Below are 20,217 nucleotides of genomic sequence, written 5' to 3' on the forward strand. Positions count from 1 at the left end.
TTGTGTTACATATTTTGTTCAGAATGTATTATGGCTGTCTGCAAGAACGTCTTTTGGTTAGGAGCTTATTCAGCCACACCAGAAGAAGTTTTAGTTTTCAATAGAGAACGTAACCCATTTATATTTCCTGTCACTGACATGCCTGATTGTGTTCCATGCTTTTTATTCTTTTTTTTCTGCTGTTTCTTCTGCTTTCCAGCTTTTGCTTTAAGAAATATTTTTACTTTTATCCTTGTCTTTTCTAGCAATTTGAAAAGTAGAAGGGGTATCTTAAATTCTAATATACTTGACAATATATATATTATTTTTTTCCTAGTTATCAGTGCCACAAATATTGACACTATCACTTAGGATCTATAAACTCTCTCTCCAAGGGGAACAAAATTTACAAATAAATAAGCAAGCAGAAACTACAAATATTCACTTAAACTCAATTCACTGTTATGATCAATTTTCTTATTTCCAACACTTCTTTTTAATAAGTTCACATTTTAAGACCTCTTTCTTCCAGAGGACTTATTGACTTTTTTAAAAAATCTTTTCATTCTTTATTCTCTTTCTGTACACTGCCAGAGCTTCATAAGTAGTTTTCCTTCATCACTGATTTCATTTTCTATAGTTTCAATTCTACACTTCAGTGTTTCTAATACTGATTTTAACTGATTTAATTTAAACCCCTTTATCGCATGTAGCTTTTTAAAATTTCATCTGAATTCTTAGTAAAAAGGTTTCAACACATTTCTTTGTCTTCTCTCAGCTTAGATCTTCTATATTACAGAATCTGCTGCTGTTGCTGCCAAGTCGCTTCAGTCATGTCCGACTCTGTGCGACCCCACAGACGGCAGCCCACCAGGCTCCGCTGTCCCTGGGATTCTCCAGGCAAGAACACTGGAGTAGGTTGCCATTTCCTTCTCCAATGCAGGAAAGTGAAAAGTCAAAGTGAAGTCGCACAGTAAGTGTCCGACTCTTCGTGATCCCATGGACTACAGCCTACCAGTCTCCTCCGTCCATGGGATTTTCCAGGCAAGAGTATGGAGTGGGTTGCCATTGCATTTTCTGATTACAGAGTCTACCTTTCCCTTATTTTTAAAAAATACAAAACAATTTTCTAATGCTTGCTTACTTCTCTTTCCTACTTATTGTTCCCATATTAAAGTATTTTCTATTTACATAACCTTGAAAAAGGAGTGGTATGACTAATCTTCAAGAACTCCTGTAATCTAAGATATATGGTGATTCCTCTTTCCCTATCCACCTAGTTATTCTTATAATATTTCAGTCTGTACTGTAATCAATGTTGAAAAGTGATAACTGACATCCTTGTCTTGTTCATTCTTGTAACAGATATACCACAATGTTTCCAGTAAGCCCACTTCTGTCTTTTGAACTGATATACGTACATTTGGTATCATATTAAGAAACTCTCCATCTATTTATATGTCATGCTGTGATTATATCAAGATGTTGAATTTTGTCAAGTGCTCTTTCATGCTTTTATAGAGAACGTCAATGGATTTTTTTCTCCCTAGAAGTATTGTGTGTGTGAGTGTGTGTGTGCTTAGTTGCTCAGTCGTGTCTGACTCTTTGCAACCCCATGGACTGTAGCCTCCCAACCTCCTCTGTCCATGGGGATTCTCCAGACAAGAATACTGGAGTGGGTTACCATCACCTCCTCCAGGGGATCTTTCCCACCCAGGGATCGAACCCAGGTGTCCCACATTGAAGGCAGAATCTTTACCATCTGAGCGACCAGGGAAGGCCCCCTAGAAGTATTAATATGATAAATTACATGAGCATGTGTGTGTGTGTTCATGTACCAACTTCCCAGTGATATCCAGTCTTTTATTTACTACAAACAGATTGGCTTGAGTCAGAATCACACAGTGTTGTTGCCTGATAATCTAAATAACACAGGATTATTCTTGGACATTACAAGGCTATCTATAGTATTTTCATTATAATAAATAGTGAATTAAAAACTAAAAAGTCCAAGAGACTTCCCTGGTGGTCCCGTGGATAAGAACTCGCCTGCCAGTACAGAGGACACAAGTTCGATCCCTGGTCCAAGGAGACTCCACATGCAGCGGAACAACTAAGCCCTGTGTCCACAACTACTGAGCCTGTGCACTGGGGCCCGCAAGTCACAACTACTGAGCCTGTGTGCCACAACTGCGGAAGCCCACACACCTAGCACCTGTGCTCCACAGGGGACGCCACCACAATGAGATGCCCTTGCACTGCAATGAACAGCAGTAGCCCCAGCTCACCACAACTAGAGAAAGCCCATGTTCAGCAATGAAGACTCAGCAGCAGCAAAAATAAATAAATAAATAAGAAACTAGAAGTCCACAATGCATTCCTCAGTCAACAAGGGATTTTCTTCTTTTAGCACTTTTTGTTTTACTGTCAAAAAGCATAGCCATTTCAACTCGCATATTCTTTTTCTCTACAAAAATATATTCATATTTTTGATTGAACAAGTTCTTAAGTTTAATTATTAATTTCAATTTAATTAACTTAATCTACCAATCTATTATTAATTTGTTCTTAGAGTCTCCATGCACTTAATCTATAGTATTGCTTTTTCCTACTAGAATATCATGAAATTAACAAAATTTTGCTAGAAAGTGAGTAGCATATATATGATATTTTAATTTTTGTTTCTGGCTCTTCTAATGATCTGACAGTATCATCTTCAAAATGTAAAAATATGTTTATTTGTACATAAGCATTTGTACATGTACATTTGTATTTACCTAAATGACAAAAATGCTAAATAAATCATTTACTTGAGAGTTTATAAAAGTAAGAATTGAATATAAACTAACCTAGATATATTTTATCTAAAAATTTCCCAGCAATTTCCTATTCCTGTGGATCCTCTCTGCTTCAAGTTCAAGAATCTTAACCAGATTACCCTAGAAAATGTAAAATAGCACTCCAAATGTTGTGTTGCAAATGTTTAAAATACATTAAACATATTTTGAGCTTACAAGAAAGTAGAAAAATCCCTGCAGACCAGTAAACAATCAGGAAGCTAAAAGCCAAAGTAGTAATCATGAGCAGACACTGGTTTGAGATTTTGACTATGCGGTATAGACAATGAGGCCGTGGACCTGAGCAAGGTAGGACCTAGAAGTGAGGACTAGAAAAAACAGTGACACACAGGCAGTCACTCTTTGGTACCTTGTTCCCTTCACCCCTCAAGCATTGCTTCCCTTTCTTTACTTGTACTGGACTTTCCCAGACTACTACCTCCAGAGCTATTTTCTCTTCCAAGTTCCTATATTCTGGCCTTGCTTTTACTGGCTAACAATGATTTTCTATTAAAACTAAAGGTTTCTAATCATTTTCTATTAAAATTAATACCATTTATCTACAAATTGACAATAAAGGTATAACTGTAATTTCTACCAACAACTCTTTTTCTTGTCCAGGAAATTGATGCATTCTAACGAGAAATGGAGGGGATAAGATGAATGATGTGGAAGAAAGTTAAGCATATCAGCTAAAGATAACAGAGGGGGAAAAAAATACAGTGTTCTTCTCCACTAGGCAGTATCTTCTGGACTTCTAGCCTCCAGATTATTCTGTCTTTATTGAATTAAGGCACTACCACCTACCCAGTTGTACGAGCCAGAAATTTAGAAATTGTCCTTTCCTTTTCCTCAATATCCAACCTATAACCAGGTGATACCCATTTTACTTCTTAACTATTTTCAAATCTATCCTCTCTGTATCCTACATCAAGTTTTCTCAACCTCATATCTTGATATTTTAGGCTTGATAGTTCTCAATTTTGGTGGGGCGGGTATCCCTGTTCACCACAGGATGTTTTGGCAGAATTTCTGACTTCTACTATGAGATGCCAGTAGCAGCACCAACTCCTCTTTACTGCCTGGTGGTGACAACCAAAGATGTCTCCAACATTGCCAAATAGCCCCCAAGATGCAATCACTGCCTTATGCCAAGTTATTACCATTTCTTGTCCAGTATATATAGCAATAACCTACTAGAGTGTCTCCCTGAATCCACCATATTACTGTACCCTATCCTATAACCCATTCTCCATACTATAACCAGAGTGGTATTCCAAATCCAATCTTACCAGTCCCGACTTAAAACACTATAGTGGCTTCCCATTTTTCTTATAATAAAATCCAAAATCTTTATCACTGCTTTATAAGGTCCTAGCTCTCACTTCTCCAGATTCATCCTGTACCTCACTGTATACTATTTCCCCTTCATCAGTGTATTCCAGCCACATTGGCTATCTTTCAGTTCCTCAAACAGGTCATTCTCTCTCCAATCATTGCACTTTGCCTCAGCCCTCTGCCAAGAAGGTTCTTCTCCACCTCGCATAACACTCAGAATAAGTAGAAGCTATTTTGAAAATAATAATAAGTATCCAGGGGCTAGATTAAAAGCAGTAAACTAAAGAATGCATTCTGATGGCTGGAAAAGAGGACATACTATATCTGGGACGGGGTAGACAAAGATCAGTGATGACCAACAAGAAGGAAAGATAGAGGGCAATGTGTCTAAAGAGTCACAAAACCTACATTCTAGCCTCTGTTCCGTCACTTACTATCCATGCAATTTCTTTTTAATCTATAAACAGGAAAACTAACTTTTTTGTTGTCCAATTCTATGAGGTTTAACACATGTAACCACCAGTACAATTGAGATACAAAACAGTTCCAAACTCCCCCTCAAATTCTCTGGTGCTGTCCTTTTGTAGTCAAACACCATATCACTCCAGCCCTCCGGCAACCACTGACCTATTCTTTGTCCTACACATTTACCTTTTCCTGACATTCAAACTTATATGCAGGAGATGGCATATATATATATATATATATATAACATATATACCATCTTCTTTATATTAAAATAGTAAGTTACTTATGTCTGCCATGGATAAAAAACCTGGTGTATGCTAAGCATCCCATCTAGGTTCATATTTAGAAAAGGCTTTCTTTAAATTTGTGGCTAATGCCCGATTTTTGGAATCCCACATCTTGGACCTTCAGTCTCCTCCATAGAGACGGCTCCATCTCAGATTTCTACATGCTACCTTGGTGTGCCTGTAACTCCTACACAAAGCTATGAGCTCCAGAATGTTCCTAACCTCTCCTGTGGTTGGCCTTCCTCAGTTAACACACTGCAGTAACTTGAGCAGCCTCCAGCAATTTTTTTCTCAGCAGTCTTTGCTTGGGGAGTCATTCCAAGCTTGTTCAAGCACCTTGCTCTTTATGAACATAGCTTATCCTAAATGCCTAAAGGTAATACTGAAGATACTATTAAGTCAACAAGTTGCAGGAGCAGAGTCAAGCCTTCTGTCCCCACTGATGTTCTAATATGAAAAAACTCATTGCCTTGTCTCATAGGGCTGTTACCACTAGTAAATCACAAGAATGAGAAGCAGAACGGTATAAGGATTTTAATAAATGCATCTGAAAAATCATTCATAATTCTCTATAGCATAACAGATTCTATATAACTATAATTGTTTGAATAACTAGATCTTAAGGTATTGATGAACTAATTAATGTTTCCCTAAAATAAGTCATCTAATGGTATACAAGAGGAGTCTAAACTTGGCCTAACCCTATTTATACATTTTAATTAATGAACAGCTGAAGCTTATACATGTCATAGCTAGTACGGGTAGCTAAAAATAATGTTAGAATCACACTTCAAAAAATATCAACATAAATCAATTATATGGAAAAACATAGACAAATTACTAAGCTGAAATAGGAAGAAAAATGAGATCAACTACAAAAATAGAGAGAGACCTAGTTTGACAGCAGCTCACACAGTAATATCTGAGCATATTAGTAGATTACAAATTCACTATAAGTCATTAATGTGACATGACAATTTAAAAAAAAAACAGAACAAAAAACTCACACCACTACATTGTTCTTTTCAGGTTCAGTGATGAGCTCCATGTCACCAATTCCAATGATCAACTCTCAACCTCATTTTTCACCTCCTAGGAGCATTTAACAAAGGTGATCGTCCATCTTTTTTGTACCACTTCCCTTTTCCTTGTTCATCATACTCTTGGCTCTCCTACTCACTGGCTGCTCTTACCAGCTTCCTTTAGGATGGATGACTCCCAAATTTTTATCTCCAGTCCGAACCTTTCCTTGAAATTCAAATTTATATGCATCTGCCTCATAACCATAGAAACCCCAGAACCCCACTTCCACCTCCCTTCCTAAATTAGCTTTTCATATAGTCTTTCCCATTACAATAAATAGCCAAGTTATCCTTCCAATTGCTCAGGTCATAATCTTTGAGCCATTCTTGATCTTCTTTTAAATAACCCATACTCATTCCATCATTAAATCCTTTTGACTGCCTACAAAACCTGACTACTCTCACCACCTTCACTGCTCCATCATCTGCCCTCAGGATTGTTACAGTCTCTTATAAACGGTCTCCGTACTTCCAACCTTGAAACCTCACTCCCACAATCTATTCTCAATACTGCAGAGAGAACCTTTAAAAATACACATTTACTCAATATTCATTCTAAGACTATTTACTGAAATCCAATTATGTGCAAGGCATTGTTTCAGGTGCTTAAAAAATATATATATGTGAAAAGAAGAGGTAAAAGTTGTTGCCCTCTTAAAGGTTTTGCATCCTGGAAGAGCACAGATAATAAACTATAAATACAGTAAAATAAATAAATAAATAAAGTACATGGTAGATCCATAAATGCTACATAAACAAACAGAGCAGGTAAGAAGAAGTGGTGCCAGGGGAAATGGGATGGTTTGTAGATTCAAATGGGAAGTGAGTCTAGGTGTCATTGGCAAAATAACCTTTGAGCAAAGACCTGAAAGAGGAAAGGACTTAACCATGCAGATATCTGGTATAATAGCATTCCAGTCAGATGTCAACATTCAGTTCATTTCAGTCACTCAGTCATGTCTGACTCTGCAACCTCATGAATCGCAGCACGCCAGGCCTCCCTGTCCATCACCAACTCCGGGAGTTCACCCAAACTCAAGTCCGTCAGGTTGGTGATGCCATCCAGCCATCTCATCCTGGGTTGTCCCCTTCTCTTCCTGCCCCCAATCCCTCCCAGCATCAGTCTTTTCCAATGAGTCAACTCTTCGCATCAGGTGGCCAAAGTATTAGAGTTTCAGCTTTATAATCAGTCCTTCCAAAGAAATCCCAGGGCTGATCTCCTTTAGAATGGACTGGTTGGATCTCCTTGCAGTCCAAGGGACTCTCAAGAGTCTTCCCCAACACCACAGTTCAAAAACATCAATTCTTCGGCGCTCAGCCTTCTTCACAGTCCAACTTCTACATCCACACATGATCACTGGAAAAACCATAGCCTTGACTAGACGGACCTTTGTTGGCAAAGTAATGTCTCTGCTGTTGAATATGCTATCTAGGTTGGTCATAACTTTCCTTCCAAGAAGTAAGCATCTTTTAATTTCATGGCTGCAATCACCATCTGCAGTGATTTTGGAGCCCAAAAAAATAAAGTCTGACACCGTTTCCACTGTTTCCCCATCTATTTCCCATGAAGTGATGGGACAAGATGCCACGATCTTTGTTTTCTGGATGTCGAGCTTTAAGCCAACTTTTTTACTCTCCTCTTTTCACTTTTTCTTTTTTTTCACAGAAACAATAATATGATTTTTATTAAGAAGTAAACTAATCACTATCTTTTCTTGACCTACTCAATCCTCTTTCACTTTCATCAAGAGCCTTTTTAGTTCCTCTTCACTTTCTGCCATAAGGGTGGTGTCATCTGCATATCTGAGGTTATTGATATTTCTCCTGGCAATCTGGAGTCCAGCTTGTGCTTCTTCCAGCCCAGCGTTTCTCATGATGTACTCTGCGTATAAGTTAAATAAGCAGGGTGACAATATACACCCTTGACATACTCATTTTCCTATTTGGGACCAGTCTGTTGTTCCATATCCAGTTCTGACTGTTGCTTCCTGACCTGCATATAAGTTTCTCAAGAGGCAGATCAGGCGGTCTGGTATTCCCATCTCTTTCAGAATTTTCCATAGTTTATTGTGATCCACACAGTCAATATTAATAATATATAAAATACCATTTTTTGGTAGTATTCAACCTTCAATTGACCACATGATGGGCTGAAAGATACAAGATTTTAACTTGCTATTTTTATCTATATATTCTTATATTTTAATTCTTAAACAATGTCCAAATAAGCCATAAGTGCTTCTTCAGAAATGATAAATGAAGTATCAGAAACCACTTATGCAGGCAAGCTTTGTCTTTTCCCAAGATTCAATTAGGAATTTTTCCTTTCATTTCACTGAGTTTCTTTTATGACCCATATAAAGCAGTTAGAAAGGCCAGTATTTTTAATATGCATTATCTAATACTCAGAGCAAAACTGCAAGTGCATCAAACACAGGAGATCATCAGGATTTAGCTTGCTAAAACATTTTCAAATGCAAATATCGACTGATTTTTCAAATTAAGTTAGTTATAAAACAGGATAAAACAAAGTCATCAGATTTATTACCATAATAAAATGAGTACAAAATTATGAATTTTTAAAAGCTTATTCATTTCCACCTAATTGGATAAGACTAGCACAATGTTTGTTTTTACCTTCCGGTGGCCTGTTGGATGTTGCCACAACGACGACCCCGTTTTTGAACAGATTTTCAAAAAGCTGTTTCAGAATCATGGCATCAGCAATGTCAGTGACCTATGGACAGCAACACACTTGTTTTATTTTAATTTCACTTCTGCTCTAACAAATTTGCTAATGGCTCATCGTTTTTTTTTTTAAATATGGAAGTGAATTCCAAGAGAAAAATTCTAATTATCATGAAGAAAAGAGTAGATAATTAAAAGCATGAAAGACTGTAGTCGGTTAAACTTGACTCTTCTTTTTTGCAAGCCTATCATTTCTACGCAAATTAACAAATGATTCTATGTTAACTTCTTTCATAGAACTACAGGTGGAAAGCACAGATAATTGTCCTAAACATTTAGGAAATCTAACTAATTAGAACGAACATTACCAACTCCTCTTTCCTACTCCCCCTCCTACTCCCATTACAGCCTCTCTCCCCGAATAAAGAGGAGAGAGAAAAAAAGAGAAAAAAAAAACACGGGCTGTTTGCGATTTCTAACACCTTTCTGGCAAAGGTCCCTGAAAAGGTGACTTTAAATGGTCATGGGACTTTAGAAATAAGGACAAGTAGCCTGTGAGACAAAATCAGCTGCTGTTGAAAATAGAATGATATGACATAGATACTATTGTGCAATTGTTGCACAAAACAATTCAACAGATGGCCCATCACAAAAATAAGCAATTTCATTGTTCTTTTTAAGTGCCTTCTATTACTGTCCATGAATAATCAAAAGGCACTGCAGTCATTTCCAGCACAGCCAGCCTCTGCTAACCTTCGCAAACACAAATATTCCTTCTACAAAAAAAAACCAAAAACAAAAAAACCAACCTTATAAGGATGGTTAACACGGTGCTGAAAAAAAAAAATAGCTTCTGACTAAAACAGAAATAAACAATGCAGATAAAACTACTTTATCTAAGTTACAGAGATAATATGACCACTGATATTTTCTAAGATTATTTTTTTAATCCACAATTAACAAGCAATCTTAATGATAATTTTTTTAAAAGCTTTTTAAAATCACAAAGAAATACAGAAATTAGGGAGGGAAGGAAGTTGACTTCACAAATAAATATATAGTGAAGGTTGATATTAATTATTGCACCTTACCCTATGAATATAATAACATAGTTTTGGATACTCTCAGCGTAAAAATGTTTTGATCTTCCTTTAACAGCACATTTTAGGTAATCTCAATAAAACTTATTTTATATTCACAAAAATATATCACACAATATATATCACATTGTTATTTTTAAATCATGCTAAAGTACACAGAAACTAGTGACATTCTTTCAAATTAGATCAAAATACTAAAAGTGACCAACTAAATGGTTATAACACAACTAACTAACAACAGAAGTGTCAGAAGTCTAAATCACTTCTCTCTTTTAGCTTATATCTCACTTAAAAGTTTAATTATTTCCTTCCCACCTGAACAAAACCAAATCAAACCAGGATATGGGAATGTGCAAATCTTTTTTTTTTTTTTTTGCTGTCTTAGGCTTTAACTTTAAACCATTAACTAAAAAAATTTAAAAAGACCTAAAGAACTCACAAAGTGGTGATTAAAATGAAAAGGAAAGTGGTACTGATATTATTTAATTTGGAGCTTAGGATCACTGTCAAATTTTGCTTCCGCCAAAACACACAGAGAAGGCCCTTTTCAAATGCTTAAACACCAGTGGCATTTCTGATGAGAGGACAGAACAAGCTTGCAAATTTTAGAAGCAACTGCACTTTTAAGTTGGATTCCCAATACATTGACTTTTAAAAAGAATGGTTATTAATTAAAATCACCCAATTTTAGAGAATAAAAGTGATTATTTGACTATCTCAGATTTTCTTGAAAAAAATTAAAATAGCTTTTGTGCCCTAAGGTTCAGATAAGTGAAGGGACATTTAGCTTATAACACTGTGCAAAGGTTTAAACTGAAAGTTGAAAAAGCAAGCAATAAGGACTGGTGGTTGAATTATAATTTGTTGTTTTTGTATTACAGAATGTTTTTGCTCTAGCAGAGTAAATTAACTTGGAGAAGCTATGGCTAATTAATAAGGCAGGAGTCACTTGGTGTAGCCGGGTGCCAATGCATACTCTTTTGATCTTGTCCTTGCACTTGTTCAGCTTTGCTGGGGAACAGTAATTTTACAGTATAAGTGAACAGAAGACAATTGGCCACACATTCTTGAAGAGGGAGCTTTTTCATCACCCAGCATTTCATTACCACCAGGAACAAAAGAGAAGGCTACAGATTACCACTAAGGGTAGTCTGCTAATACAGAGTGGAGACATTTCATTAGCATTAAAGAGAAAAGATTTTTTTATGACCTAGAGTTGCTTTCCATCATGACTCACTTAAGTAAAAAAAAGGAAAAAAAAAAATCTAATGGTTAATTTACATGTGTAAGTACTTGAGTCTCAGTCATCTACTGATTGGTACAAGGCCATGTAATGAGTGACAAACATAAGCATGCATTATTAGTAATTAGTATTAGCACAAAAATAAGCAACTATTTTTTATTAGCAGTTTTTAATAGCTTTCCTGTTTTATAAAAATGGTCAAAACTATTTTTTAAATGATATTGATAGCTTATAGAGGAGAATTTTGCATGATATTCTGCTCATCAGAATTCTTTTTTTTGTACCATATTAGTAAAATATCTATCCAGTGTCCCTAAAAGAAACATGAGAAAACATTTTTTTTTAATTCAGTCTCCTTCAGATTCTGATATCTTCAAAATCATAAATGGCTTAATAATAAATATTAATATTCAAGAGAATATATGAAGACCCTAAACAAAACTTTAAGGAAAACCTATTTTATTTCAGTAACTAGTAATTAAAACACATAAAAATATTCTATCTAGACAAATCTCTCAAACAAGAACACTGTATTTGATAACACAGGTAAAACTGAAATACTACGCTTGGTAAAACTGACCTGCAAATGTAATCTGAATGCTACCAAAACATAATCTTAAAAAAGCCCTAAATTTAAGGGAAAAGAAACAATATATTATTGTTTTTAAGCAATAATTGTTCCTGTTCATCCCCCTATAAAGTACATATTATATTAATTAACACCATCTAATGGTCAATAATAACTAGTTAAAAATCAAGACCAGTAATAGGATTCAATTTTAAAAGTGAAGTGGTGATTGCAGACACACTGTCATAGAGATTGAAGTGCCTAAAAACTGCGCTAGCAAATCAGCAATGTATGTACTAGGCTTACTAGGCTTAAGGATAATTTCTACACTCTATCATTAGAAGATTTTCTAAAAACCCATCTAGTTCTAGGTCTATATATTTAAACATATAATAGAAGACATATACCAAAAAGAACATACAACATAGCCTTTATTACTAGTGAATAAGAGCACTGATGATGGATTCAAACTGAGCTACCAGCTCTGTAACCTTGGAAAAGTAACTCAACTTCTCTGATCCTTAATTCTCTCATCAATCCAATAAAGGCAGTAACAACAACTACCTTGCAAAATCATTTTGATATAGTAAATCCTCAAGAAATGTTCATTATGACTGTTACCTCTGTATATCATATATGTTAGGATAAGACAATATGATTTATATATAACTGTTTAGAATTTTAGCTGTAGATGGAATGATACATAGCATAGTACAGTAGTTAGGAACACAGGCACACAGAAAACACTCAGTAAACAATAGATAAATTTATTACAGCATATACTAATAGAATAAAAGCACCTCAAAAAATAAATGGTCATTGAATCCAACAGTTAGTTCACAAAAGATGGATTTAACAGTAAGCAAATATATACAGAAAAGACAAACCATATTATTACTTAAAAGAATATAATTAAAACAATGAGATCCCATTTTTCACCTATTAGACAAAAATGCTAAGATAATTCAGACAGGAAAAAAATGCATGTTGTTATATATGAAGGAAGTGGGCTTAGTTGGGGGACTACTTCAATAACTTCAATAGTTATTAACTGATACTAAGATTTATTCATTCATTTGCTCACTCATTATTACTTGTTCATTCATTTATACTCAAGCACTGTTCTAGACATTTGAGATACATCAATCAGCAAAACAACCTTCGAGTTTACATTCCTGTAGAGAAACATGTATAATAAGTAGTAAACAATAAATAAGTAGATATATGTCAGAGGTAATATATGTTACGGGAAAAAAAAGGATAGGAGCTTTAGAAGTGTGGGAGTCAATTGTATTTTTAAACAGGGTATCAGCCTTGTTAAGGGTTATAATTAAGCAAAGATCTGAAGAAGTAAGAGAGTATCATGATGGACATGTAGGGGAGGCTATTCCATGCAGAAACTGCAAAGACTTAGCTTGTTTGTTCTAAACTGTACAGACGCTGGGGTCAGAGTGCTGGTGCAGCAATACTCTAAGATATCATTTTACCTTCTTGATTTTCAGAAAAGGAGGACAAGTAGAGACCTAAACTGGCAGTTAACCCAGTTTTGATGTGTTAGAAGGAGCTTTTCTAAGACCAGTGGAAGATAGTCCACAGGATACTGAAACTAGGAAATCTAGGCTCTGCTCAGTGATCAGCTCTGCCCTCATTCTTGCCCTTATATTCTCACTTTTCCTGGCTTTTCTCCAAAAGGTATATGCAAATACTAGCCCTTTCTTGCATGCAGTGGTAAGCTCCAAGGTTCGAGTTTGGTACTGCAGGGAAAACAAAAGAGCAAGACCATTAACATTTTTCATTCTAGGACATTCAGGCCAACTTTGTTCAAGGGAAGAGGGTAAACGCTACCATACTAGCATGCTACCCTGAAATACGGGAGCAAATAAAAGCAATCAAGTTGTTTTTCAATCTCGTTCTGTAGTCTTTGTGCATATTTTTTTTAGAACTCTGGTGAGAAACAAGCATTTGGTATAAAAATCGCCATTACCTATGGTTCATTATCTATGAAGAAAATAAGATTGGAAAAAGTAGGGAGCATTCAGTGAGTCTGAAAGTAAGGGTGATAAGGTTAGAGAGGAAGCAGGGGCAGGGGGTGGGGAGCGGGGCTGAGCAAGGGGGATGACACCATCTTGAAAAGTGAAAGTCTTAGTCACTCAGCCTGCCAGACTCCTCTGTCTGTGGAATTTCCCAGGCAAGAATTCCGGAGTGGGTTGCCATTCCTTTCTCCTGCTTTATAATCCCATCTTATAATACATCCTGCCTTAGAGTTTAAGCCCTTTTAGGATGGGTTTTCTGTTACCTGCAGCCAAAAGCATCCTAATATATACTTTTCTTGGGCTTTGGGTCATCAGGGTAAACCTCCTCCCATTAGAGATAACAGATATTAAGGAAGATGACATTTCCTCACATTACTTTACTTCTATTCACTCTATCTGTTCTAGATCACAGGAAAATTGTTTTCAATACAGAAGATAAAACCAAGACATAAATTGAATAGTTCCTTTCTCATCAAAACTCTTGGCAAGAAGCAGGAGATTCACCTAAAGGAAAGGGCTTGTTTATACTTGAGATTCCAAGATGAAATAGCACTGAAAGCACCTCCTGGGAACTGGTGCTGGAAACTGGCCTGAAATTACAGGTTGCTCTGGAGAGATCAGCAGCTGTCTAGGGAGGACCCTGGTACTCCTTCCACTAATGTGATTCAGCTACTTCCTAAATCTCTTTGTTCTTGGCTCATTACTAAGTGGGAACTTCCCTCTGTACCTTTTAGTTCAAATACACAAGAAAAAGTGTATGACTGGCTTAATCACTAGGCCACACTACACAAGTTCACGGGTGTTGACAAGCTTGTAGACTAGCTACTCATAGATCAGATGTCCTGACATGATCCATGTGACTGTGGGACAGATAGGGTCCTATAGAAAGGAATAAGGCTCTTTAAGACAACTGGGGTGAATGAGTAAATGAATGAATGAACCAACTCTGGATAAAGCAGGAGATGACAGACAGCTCCGTCACATTCACTTTCTCTTTGTTAGCAAGCAACATTTTATAAGCAAGGGGTCTGTCTCCCTTTTGATCTCCCTTAATATATAATCTGAAAAATCTTTTCTGTTGCCTTACATTTCATTTACAATACTTGATTCATCCCAATAGATAGTTGCTTTTGTTTCCTTCTTCACAATCATGTATCAATCTTATAAAATTTGAACTCAACAGAGAATACCCAGCAATTAGACAGGTTTCTTTTAGGACGTCACTATGAGGATGGCAATATGATTTTCATAGGCCCTTTAACCTTTAGAAGACTTTTCCTCAATTAAAATATAAATTTATTTAAGAATATATATAAATATACATCTATATACATATAAATTGTATTTTATAACTGTTGGTATAAACAAATATAGTACATATACAGACAGATACAGGCTGGATTCACTATATATTCATTTGATATATTCATTTCTTCTCCAAATTATAAAATAAATTATTTTCATGGGCCCCTTAAAGTATCATGGACCCTCAGCACTGTACCTGTTGTGCCCAGTGCGTAATTTGGCCCTGCTTGGCATAAATCTTCTCAGGATCTTTGCATAACTAGATTTTTATCTTCTCCTAATTTTCCTGAACAGTCCTGTCAATGGTCCTGCCAATTCTATTTGTTATTTCCATCATGCAGAATAAGTATTTAATAGAATTAAGTGAAGTAAGGACACTTTGTAAGCCATGAATTACTTAACAAAGTTTGGGTAATAATATACTTTAAAATTTTTAATTTCAATACCTTTAATCAAATATTTAATGTGTTGAATACCTGATAACTGTGGCAAAAAAAGGTACTGAGAATCATGTACCTAAAAGTTTATTTTGTTTTAAAAAGCTGACACAACACAAGTAACATACAGAAGTAGTGCTTTGTTCACATCACTGGTTTCCCTGTTTCAATAAAACTTCTGTTTCTAAGGGGGAAAAAAAATTTAACTCTGTCAATTCAATTTTGTTTAGAGATATTTTGGTTAAAACTTATTATGAGAAACCAAGAGAGATGGCCTTCAGTGATTCATCACTGACTTGTTGTTGAAGGCCACATAACTGTTAACTCAGTGCTATTTTTAGAACTAAATAAGGCCCTTCTCTTTCTGTAGTACACTCGTGTACTCAGCGTACCTCTTCAGAGCAGCTGAGGAACATCTCTTTCCATAAGCCTTTCTTCCGAAGACCTTTGTAGTTCTACAATACAAAGGGTGAATGTGAATGCCAGGCTGTCTGAATACGACTGAAGGGAGAAAGAGGTAAAAATTCCTCCTCCCCAAATGGTTCAGTGTAACACCATTCCTGGTTAAAAAAAATTCTCCTTTCTCCTCTATCATAAACTGAGACCAATGTGAGCTGTGTGTATTGAGTTGCTAGAGGAGACCGACTTGCCTCATTTGGGATAAAGGCATCCTGGTCATAGATCTACCCACTAACTCGCAAAGAAGAACAGGAAATAATGCACTACCAATTTAAATGCATAATTTCAGAGAATCTTAAAACTGGAAGAAACTTTAGAATTCAACCAGGGCAATTTCCTCACTTCATTACAAATACATGGTGAGGCTTAGATGAGATGAATGAGTCACCCAGGGCCTGCCTTGAGGTAAAGTGAAAAGTGAAAGTCGCTCAGTCGAGTCTGACTCTTTGAGACCCCCATGGACTATATAGTTCATGGAATTCTCCAAGCCAGAATAATGGCGCGGGTTCCCTTCTCCAGGGGATCTTCCCAACCTACGGATTGAACTCAGGTCTCCCACATTGCAGGCAGAATCTTTACCAGTTGAGCCACGGGTAGGCATATAACTAATGTTAGTCTCCTACTCTTGAAAGTTCTCTGGGCCTTTATTTCAGGCAATCAGACACAGGAGTTTCTGCACTTGGGTCCAGAAATATTTTTCCAAAAGTTTTGGGTGGGATGCCCTATTTTTAAGCTTATATTCAGTACTCACGGATTTATTTTAAGCTTATATTCAGAACGCATGGATTTTTCTATTTTCATTCCAATAATCAATTGCACTTATGGTAAGCATCTTAGAAGAAACATTTCAGAACTACCAAAAAGAACAGTCAAATAAGAGAAAACAATTCTTAACCTAGAGTATCTTGTCTCATTATTATTATTGTTGCTGTTATTTTTACTACCACTACTATTTTAACACTGGGATACAGAAGGATACAGAGGACACAGAACAAGCGTAAGACGTTGTTTGCCTTGATGCGATAATTGCTCTCATAAGAAATAAAGACCAGGGAATAACACAGTACCAATTTAAATGCACAATTTTAAATCCTAAAACCAGAATAAACTTTAAAATTTCAACTCAACCATTCCCTTCCTTCATCACAGATAAGTGATGAGGCTTAAATGAGATGTGTGAATCCCTTATTTTTTATATAACACTTTTAAAAAAACTTCAAATATCTTTAAAGATATTATTTTGTAATCACAATATTATTTCCCCTACATTATGATGTAGCGGAAATGTGAATCCACTGATTAGAATATAGGGTAGGCAAGCTTCCTACAAAAGGAAGAAGAGTAAACATTTTAGGCTTTGCCAGCCATATAGGCTGTCTGATACATTTTTTTTTTAAAATAATTTCATTTATTTATTTATTTATTTTTGGCTGTTCTGGGTCTTTTCTGCTGTGCAGGCCTTTCTCTATTTCTTGTGAGCAGGGGCTATGCTTCGTAACAGCGTGCAAACTTCTCATTGCGGTGGCTTCTCTTGTTGAGGGGCACAGGCTCTAGGTGCATGGGCTTCAGTAGCTGATAGTTGAGGTTTCCAGGCTCACAGCACAGGCTCAATAGCTGTGGGCTTAGTTGCTTCACAGCACGTGGGATCTCCCCAGGCCAGGGACAGAACTTGCCTCTCCTGCACTGGCAGGTGGATTCTTTACCAATGAGCCACCAGGAAAGCCCTCTTTTCCTTTTTTTAAAAAATATAAAAATATTTCTTTTCTCACTGGCCATACAAAAGTAGATGGGTCAATTTGCTCTGTGTAAGTCATGCTGTGCTGACTCAAGGACTAGATAATAAAATTAAAGTCATAACAGATGAAGTATTAACTTATAAAAACGGATAAAATCAGGAACAGAAGTGAAATACTCACACTTAACTCAGTATACCATTCTACATCTATGAAACATCTCTACCTTACCTGAAATTCATCAAAACATAAGAGACATGCTTCTTCACTAATTTCTTCAGCTATAGGAGCTATTGGATCGTATGATTTAGCCATGAATCCTGGTTTCCTCTTTGGCAAACTCTGTTTAAGGCGGTGTATTCCTTAAATGGATGAAATTAAACACAAATCAAATATTGTACTAAAAGTACATTTTAGACAACTAAGTACACACTTTTTAAACCTCTAAATGAAACAGTGTGAATATACAAATGAAGTTTAAATTTCACATATAAGCAAATATGATTATTGAGGCTGGTTGCAGTTTCTCTACCTCAAAATAAGTTGTTCGCATATTACTACATTCCCATGGTTGTAAGGACACTCTGTGATCATTCCATCTCCACTCTTCAGCCACTTTGGAGATGATAAAGTGACAGAACAGATCATTAGATGGTGGCTGATGGATCAACAGATGGATCTTAGCCCTGAGGACTTCAGGGATGCAGGCACAGGAGGTCACCCTGCCCTCTATGTCTGGCACGTCTAACCAGGATGTTCCCGTACTTCCAGCCAGTCCTACTTCATTCACTATATGTTACTAAATGCTGAAAGTATTTGAAGAAAAGTACAATATTCCTGCCCTGAGGAGGTTACAGTATGGCTGTTAACAAATAATGCAAAGATGAAATAACGTAAGACTACTGACAAAGCAATAAAGCATACATGCAAGAACAAACTGAATGCCTGCATGCTAAGGTGACATGGAGGAAAGGGCCTAATCAAGAATACCTTGGTGAGACAGGTGAGGCTTTAACATTTTTTACTGATCCTTAGTAGACAGAGGAAATGTCTGGCCTTCGCAGAGTAACCTCTGTTCTCTGATTTGGAAGGAATGAATTTGTCTCTAGGACCAACTCTGGACACATTACTAATTATTTCAATATAGCACAAAATAAATGAAACTAAATAAAATCTTACTTTTAGCAAAAATCTAATTTTTTAGATTAGGAACTTTAAAATGAGGGAAATTACTTTGCAGTGTTTGGCCACTTAAAAATCACTTCTTTCACATCATCAACTTACTTTGGTGAACATCTAGCATGAAACCATGAAAATGAACACGTTTTTTCCTCTTCATTTCCACGTAAGCATAAAACATGTCCATCACCATTGTTTTCCCTGTACCTTAAAAAAAAAAATACTATTAAACCGTATGTACTGATTGCTCTATCGATTGTTCATTAGCTTTGGGATAATGAACCCACACTCTGCTACTGGAAAACTTAACATTATGTTCCTTTTTTTTTTTTAAGGAGTGTTTATTTCTTATGTTACACTACCTAAAAATAAAATGTTGATATTATTCTTATCTGTTAAAATCCTGTTTTTAGGAAATACAACATCTAGTTAGCACTCTGGGGACTATTTTCTCCAGAGACCTATGTTCATAACTGGCAAGATTTACAGATTATTTATCAGTTTCTCTTCTGAAAGGCACCAGTATAAGTAAAATAATTATTTTATTATTTAAAATAATAATAAATAAAAGAAGTAATGGCCCTTACTTAGCATGAAAAAAAGTGTCAGTCACTCAGTCATGTCTGACTTTTTTTGACCCTGTGGACTGTAGCCCACCAGGCTCCTCTGACCATGGAATTCTCCAGGCAAGAATATTGGAGTGGGTAGCCATTCCCTTCTCCAGGGTAAGTTCCAGATCCAAGGATCAAACCTGGGTTTCCCGCATCCTAGCCAGATTCTTTACCATCTGAGCCACGAGGGAAGCCCGTGGAACTCTCTTAGGCACTATGGAAAATTCACCAGTAAAAAATAAGAAAATATAGACTAGCATCTAACATAAAAACTGCAAATAAATAATAGCTGTAGATTAGAGCTGGATAATTGACAATTATAATGCTTTTTTAAAAAGCTGAGAATAGGCTTTTGAAAGAAATTCAGATACAGATACAGTTAAATTCAGATACAGTTAACCTTTATAATTAAATTATCCAACTTTAATAATTTTAAAGTTAAATAAATACACACACTCTGAAACTTTTAATCACTATGATCACATTAGTAATCGAAGAATCAACAGCCTGAGCATTTAACAAGGCATGCACCGGAAGCCTATTCCCTCACAGAAAGCCCAGAGCTTTGGGGACACTGAAAGTGATCAAGTTCATTTCATACCCAGCATTCCCCAGCAGGCAGGCCAGGGAATGCTGGTCTTGTCTCTCATCCTCATGGCTTCTTCTATCCCTTGTACACTGTTGGTGGGAATGTAAATTGGTGCAATAGCTATGGAAAACAGTATGGAGATAGCTTTAAAAGCTAAAAATAGAACTACCATATGATCCAGCAATTCTACTCTTGGGCATATATCTGGAAAGAATGAAAACACCGACTTTAAAAGATGCATGCATCCCAGTGTTCACAGCAGCACTATTTACAGCAGCCAA

General features: G+C 36.2%; 1 protein-coding gene across 2 annotated transcripts in view; it reads right to left on the minus strand.

The window, feature by feature from the left end:
* AFG1L (AFG1 like ATPase) overlaps positions 1-20,217 on the minus strand; it is a 195,694-nt gene that overhangs the window by 115,941 nt on the left and 59,536 nt on the right. For both annotated transcript variants that reach the window (XM_068985371.1, XM_068985370.1), the window contains exons 4-6: positions 18,842-18,943; positions 17,789-17,919; positions 8,629-8,728 (exon numbers count right to left, since the gene is read on the minus strand). In XM_068985371.1, coding sequence (XP_068841472.1) covers positions 8,629-8,728; positions 17,789-17,919; positions 18,842-18,943 — 333 coding nt within the window. The remainder of the gene's footprint in view (positions 1-8,628; positions 8,729-17,788; positions 17,920-18,841; positions 18,944-20,217) is intronic.

This window comes from Capricornis sumatraensis, chromosome 13, assembly GCF_032405125.1.
Source record: "Capricornis sumatraensis isolate serow.1 chromosome 13, serow.2, whole genome shotgun sequence".
Classification (NCBI taxonomy): domain Eukaryota; kingdom Metazoa; phylum Chordata; class Mammalia; order Artiodactyla; family Bovidae; genus Capricornis; species Capricornis sumatraensis.